The sequence below is a fragment of the Nicotiana sylvestris genome, chromosome 10, assembly GCF_000393655.2.
Source record: "Nicotiana sylvestris chromosome 10, ASM39365v2, whole genome shotgun sequence".
NCBI lineage: Eukaryota > Viridiplantae > Streptophyta > Magnoliopsida > Solanales > Solanaceae > Nicotiana > Nicotiana sylvestris.
The window spans coordinates 7,923,414-7,929,838 of record NC_091066.1 but is presented as its reverse complement, the minus strand read 5'-3'; the positions used below and the strand labels follow the sequence as shown (position 1 = coordinate 7,929,838).

The 6,425-nt window shown below is 42.3% G+C and overlaps 2 protein-coding genes across 2 annotated transcripts; both read left to right on the top strand.

Moving 5' to 3' along the window:
- Positions 1 to 2,671: 2,671 nt before the first annotated feature.
- Positions 2,672 to 3,661, top strand: LOC138878973 (uncharacterized). The gene has a single exon (XM_070158542.1). The coding sequence runs from the start codon at positions 2,672 to 2,674 to the stop codon at positions 3,659 to 3,661; it is 990 nt and encodes a 329-aa protein (XP_070014643.1).
- A 66-nt stretch (positions 3,662 to 3,727) lies between these two features.
- On the top strand, positions 3,728 to 4,244 carry LOC138878972 (uncharacterized). Its single transcript, XM_070158541.1, has 2 exons — positions 3,728 to 4,055; positions 4,183 to 4,244. The coding sequence occupies exons 1-2, from the start codon at positions 3,728 to 3,730 to the stop codon at positions 4,242 to 4,244; spliced, it is 390 nt and encodes a 129-aa protein (XP_070014642.1).
- Positions 4,245 to 6,425: the final 2,181 nt, after the last annotated feature.

Sequence of the window (6,425 nt, the reverse complement as noted above, 5' to 3'; positions counted from 1 at the left end):
TAGGGCTAGTACTGGAGAGTCACAAGATCACCTTCCACGAGGATGAACTACTGCCTGAAGGGTTAAGTCACAACAAGGCACTGCATATCACGGTACAGTTTAAAGACAAATTCATTTCCAGGGTTTTAATAGACGGGGGTTCAAGCCTCAACATCTGTCCGTTGACTACTCTGAAAAGATTGGGCAAAGATTTCCACGAGATATGGGCAGGAAGTATGAATGTGAAAGCCTTTGATGGGTCTCAAAGGGCCACAATTGGGGAGATTAACCTTTGCCTGCAGATGGGGCCAACTTAGTTTGATGTTGAATTCCAAGTACTTGACATATCAGCTACATACAATCTTCTGTTAGGTCGACCTTGGATACATGCTGCTGGGGCTGTGGCTTCCACGCTATACTAGGCCGTAAAGTTCGAATGGAACCATCAGGAGGTGATCATTCACGGAGATATAAGTAACCCTATTTACACTAGTCAGACTATCCCGGTTATCGAGAATAGGAGAAGATTGGTGGAGAAACTTATCACCACATTGAACATCTCAACGCAATTGAGAAGGACAAGTGGTGGAGTAACAAAATAGAAAGCATATTGACATGGTCTGGGTATGAATTCGGCAAAGAGCTTGGGAAGAATCTCTAGGGCATTACCAAGCCGGTATAGTTGAAACGTCATGGCACAACTTTCGGACTAGGATACCCATACACCTGGCAGGAGTATAATGACTGGTCACCACCATGGCGTGGTCCTTATTACTCTCTCGAGCAACCAGTGCCACATCTGGGTCAGACTTTTCATCAAGCCGATACAATATGGGGATCTACAGAGGAAGAAGCTTTGGCTCGGCTAAGGAACCTGTTCCTAGAAGACGAGGATATGGATTGCAGTACGATAATTGAGGAGGATGAGGAAGAAGGCCTCACCATTCAGACTGTGGAAAAGGGAGTTGTTCTCAGGAATTGGACCGCCACACCATCCCGGACCCACCGAGTCCCTAGATAGCTTCGCATTTAGCCTGATTTATTTTTCTTATAGCCATGCTAGGCCTTTCAGATATTTTCAGTAATTTTGTTTTTAAAGACGCATTTTGTTGCAAAATAATTGCTCGAGTCATCGAGCCGTACTTGTTTTGGATATCTTAAAAATTTAATCAATGAATTGCTATATATTATTCATTACTATCTTTCACACTTTTCTTTCTATAGCGTTATTATTACTTTTCCTGATGAAACGATGGTTGTGACATCTAATGAGACAACGCAACATAAGGATAGTGACTCAGAAGAAGAGGATGAAATACCTGAGGAAATTGTCAGGGAGATTGAAAACGTTGAGAATAAACCTAAGTCCAACCTGGATGAAACTGAATCAATAAATTTGGGAGACGCCGAAACCATCAAGGAGACTCGCGTAAGCATTCGCTTATCACCGTCAGAGAAGGAAGAGTACATTCGTTTCTTGAAGGAATATGAGGATATCTTTGCATGGTCATATGATGACATGACCGATCTGAGCATATCCATAGTGGCTCACAAGATGCCTACTAATCCAATGTGTCCGCCAGTGAAGCAAAAACTTAGAAAATTCAAACCAGACATGAGCCTAAAAATCAAGGAGGAAGTCACTAAGCAGATCAAAGCCAAAGTCCTTAGGGTAGTTGAGTATCCAACCTGGCTAGCCAACATTGTACCAGTTCTGAGGAAAGATGGAAAAGTCAGGGTGTGTGTTGACTATCGGGCTTTAAACATAGCAACTCCCCAAGACAATTTCCCACTACCAAATTTACACATCCTAATCAACAATTGCGACAAGCGTGAACTCCAATCCTTTGTAGATTTCTTCTCGAGTTATCACCAAATCTAGATGGATGAAGAAGACGTAGAGAAAACAGCTTTCATTACACCTTAGGGAGTATATTGCTATAAGATGATGTCATTCGGTCTAAAGAACGCTGGGGCTACTTAAATGAGAGTCATGACAACCATCTTTCATGATATGATACACAAGGAAATAGAGGTGTATGTTGAAGACGTCATCATCAAATCCAAGAGGGACGCGGATCACATAGCAGACTTGAGAAAGTTATTTGATAGGTTAAGGAGGTACAATCTAAAACTAAACCCCGCAAAATGTGCATTCGGGGTTCCCACAGGAAAGTTGCTGATATTCATTGTCAGCCACCGAGGAATCGAGTTGGACCTGTCCAAAGTTAAGGTTATTCAAGAGTTACCACCACCAAAGAGCAAGAAGGACGTGATGAGCTTCCTAGGATGCCTCAACTATATCAGCCGCTTCATAGCACAATCCACAATTATATGTGAACCCATCTTCAAAATGTTGAGGAAAGATGTTGAAACGAGTTGGACCGAAGATTGTTAGAAGGCTTTTGACAAAATCAAGGAATACTTGTCCACACCACCAGTCCTAGTCCCGCCAGAACCTGGAAGACCTTTGCTACTCTATCTATCTGTATCACATGGAGCTTTTGGATGTGTTTTGGGATAACATGACGAGATAGGAAGAAAGGAGCAATCCATATACTACTTGAGTAAGAAGCTCACACCTTACGAAGCACGATACTCCCTGCTGGAACGCACTCGTTGTGCTTTGACCTGGACAGCTTAGAAATTGAGGCATTACTTCTGTACCTATACCACATACCTCATATCCAGGATGGACCCTCTAAAGTATATCTTTCAGAAGCCCATGCCAACCGGGAAGTTGTCCAATTGGCAGAAATTGTTAAGTGTGTTTGATATCGTCTATATAACTCAGAAGGCGATCAACGGACAAGCATTGACAAACCATCTTGCTGAAAATCATGTGGGAGGAGAATACGAACCATTGAAAACGTATTTTCCTAATGAAGAAGTATCATTCGTAGAAGAGGACATTGCTGAAGCTTACAACGGTTGGAGAATGTTCTTTGATGGAGCTGCAAACTTTAAAAGAGTGGGCATCGGAGCAGTTTGGTTATCAGAAACAGGACAACATTACCCTGTATTCGCGAAGCTTATGTTTTCATGTAGCAACAACATGGTAGAATATGAGGCTTGCATCATGGGGCTCAATCTGGCCATAGATATGAATATACAAGAGCTGTTAGTAATTGGTGACTCGGATCTTCTGGTACATCAGGTTCAAGGAGAATGGTCTACTAAAAATACCAAGATACTATCGTACTTGTATCATGTGCAAGAACTAATGAAGAGATTCACAAAGATAGAATTCAAACATGTGCCCAAAATTCAAAATGAGTTCGCAGACGCATTGGCCACTTTGTCGTCAATGATACAACATCCAGATAAGAATTTCATCAATCCCATCCCGGTGAGGATCCACAATCAACTAGCTTACTATGCTCATGTTGAAGAAGAAACGGATGGAAAACCTTGGTTCCACGACATCAAAGAATATTTGGCGAGAGGAGAATATCCGGAGCATGAAAACCATAGTCAGAAACGCATGCTGCGGAGGCTGTACAATCACTTCTTCCAAAGCGGAGGGACCTTGTATAGAAGAACTCTTGATCTGGGGATGTTAAGGTGTGTAGACGCAAAGGAAGCTTCCAGATTGCTCGAGGAGATACATGCCGGAACTTGTGAACCACATATGAATGGTTTTGTTCTAGCCAAGAAAATACTCAAAGATGGATATTTTTAGATGACCATGGAAACAGATTGTATCTGACACATTCAGAAATGCCACCAATGCTAGGTACATGCAGACATGATAAAGGTACTATCAAATGAGCTTAATACAACAAGCGCACCTTGGCCTTTTGCTGCCCGGGGAATGGATGTCATCGGTCTGATCAAGCCCACCGCCTCAAATGGGCACCGGTTCATTCTAGTGGTCATTAACTACTTTACGAAATGGGTAGAAGCTGCATCTTACAAGGCTGTAACCAATAATGCCGCCAACCTTAACAGTGATCTGATAAAAGCCATGTGTGAAACCTTCAAAATCAAGCACAAACTCTACAGCATACAAGCCTCAAATGAATGGAGATGTGGAAGCTGCCAACAAAAACATCAAGAAGATACTAAGGAAGATGGTAGAAAACCACAAATAAGGGCACGAGAAGTTACCCTTTGCCCTATTGGGTTACCGCACTATGGTCCGCACATCAACTAGGGCAACCCCCTATTTACTGGTTTATAGTACCGAAGCTGTCATTCCAGTTAAGGTAGAAATTCCCTCTTTAAGGATCATACAGGAAGCCGAACTTAGTGATGCAGAATGAACAAGGAGCCGCTATAAGCAACTGGCCCTTATAGACGGTAAAAGAATGAACACAGTATGTCACAGTAAGCTTTATCATAGCAGAATGTCTAGAGCTTTCAACAAAAGGGTCAAACCAAGACAATTCTCACCGAGACAGTTGGTGTTGAAGAAGATCTTCCCGTATCAAGATGAAGCCAAAGGGAAATTTTCTCCCAACTGGCAAGGTCCTTACATGATTCACCGAGTGCTAACAGGAGAAGCACTCATACTCACAGAAATGGATGGAGACGTTTGGCCAAAACAAATCAATTCAGGCACAGTCAAGAGATACTATGTTTAGATTGTTTACATTCTTTCATATGATGTAACTGAACTACGCTTGAACTGATTCCCATTTAAGAGGGGATACGTAGGTAGCCTTTGGGTTTGGTCATATCTTAATAAAATCTTCATTTACCCTCAGAATCAGAAACTGGGGCAGAATTTTGAGAAGGACCCTCAAAATTCCTGAACAAGTCCAGCCGACGCCATCATATGCCAGACAGTCAAAAATTGATTAAGTAACTAGGGCAGAATTTTGAGAAGGATTCTCAAAATTCTGGAGCAGATCCAACAAACTTTGCTGACACGGAATGACCAAAAGATCAAACTGGGGTAGAATTTTGAGGAGGACCCTCAAAATTCTATCACAAGGAGGCTGCAATGTCTCAAAAAAGTGTTGCAGTCATTAGTTCATCTAAAGTACTTGATATTATGTACCACTATGTTTCTAAAGTAACTCTATTTAATCAATAAATGCATATTTTTCGAAAACTTTATTTATATGGCCGCCAGGTGTTACTCAGGGTAACTCGAATAGGGCCTCCAGAATGGAGCAAAGCGGAGCAAGAAGACAAGAGCACGAACCAATCTCCCCTTACAAAACTCACGATTTTTCTTTGGATGCAGGCGCAGTGATCATAACAGGAGTATTCGCAAATATACATATCAAAGTCACTATCCTCATAACAATCAGGCCACGAGATGCAAATATACCTCCAGCTAAGAAATATTCTACTCCTACTTGTTACTTGTTCACTGCATAAAGCTAAGAATTATCTTCTCTTTGCATGAAACTAAGCCCTGTTTCAAATCTTGCATGAGGCTAAGATGCCTCCCTTATTTGCATAAGGCTAAGCATTGCCATCTCTTTGCATGAGACTAAGCCTTGTCTCAAATCTTGCATGAGGCTAAGCTCTGCCTCCACATTTGCATAAGGCTAAGCATTGCATTATCTTTGCATGAGACTAAGCCATGTCTCAAATCTTGCATGAGGCTAAGCCCTGCCTCCTGTATTTGCATAAGGCTAAGCATTGCCTTCTCTTTGCATGAGACTAAGCCCTGTCTCAAATCTTGCATGAGGCTAAGCATTGCCTTCCCCTTGCATGAGGCTAAGCCCTGCCTCCGCATTTGTATAAGGCTAAGCATTGCCTTCTCTTTGCATAAGACTAAGCCATGTCTCAAATTTTGCATGAGACTAAGCCCTGTCTTATATCTTGCATGAGGCTAAACCCTGCCTCCCTATCTACATGAGACTAAGCCCTATCTCAAATCTTGCATGAGGCTAAGCCCTGCCTCCTTACTTGCGTAAGACTAAGCATTGCCTTCTATTTGCATGAGACTAAGCCCTGTCTCGCATCTTGCATGTGGCTAAGCCCTATCTCAAATCTTGCGTGAGACTAAGCCCTGCCTCCACATCTGCATAAGGCTAAGCATTGCCTTCCCTTTGCATAAGACTAAGCCTTGTCTCAAAGCTCACATAAGGCTAAGCCTTGCCTCCGTATTTGTACAAGGCTAAGCACTACCTTCTCGTGAGATTAAGCTTGGTCACTCTCTGCATAATTGTTGCTCTATTCTAGAATTTACATTATCTTCTTTCATCAAGGCTAAGCTCTGTCCCAAAACTCTACATAAGACTAAGCTCTGTCTTGTTGTCACCTTTGGTATCATGTCTCTGCATTTCATGGGCTGATGTATAGACAATTTGACCAAAGGCGTCATAGTCCAAAGGCATCATCCTCATTGCCTGAAGATACCGTGTCATGGCCTGAGGATCCCTCAACACTGTGCATCAGTATTTAAAGACATCATGGTTCAGAGGCACCATTCTCATTGCCTGAGAACACCATTTCATAGCTTGCGAATCTCCTATCTTATAATT

What these genes read in the sequence shown, in the direction of transcription:
- LOC138878973 (XM_070158542.1), top strand. Translation starts at nt 2,672, where the DNA reads ATGGACCCTCTAAAGTATATCTTTCAGAAGCCCATGCCAACCGGGAAG.
- LOC138878972 (XM_070158541.1), top strand. Translation starts at nt 3,728, where the DNA reads ATGATAAAGGTACTATCAAATGAGCTTAATACAACAAGCGCACCTTGG. An exon ending in AGAAGATACTAAGGAAGATG is followed by an intron (nt 4,056 to 4,182) that starts GTAGAAAACCAC and finishes CTGTCATTCCAG; the next exon opens with TTAAGGTAGAAATTCCCTCT.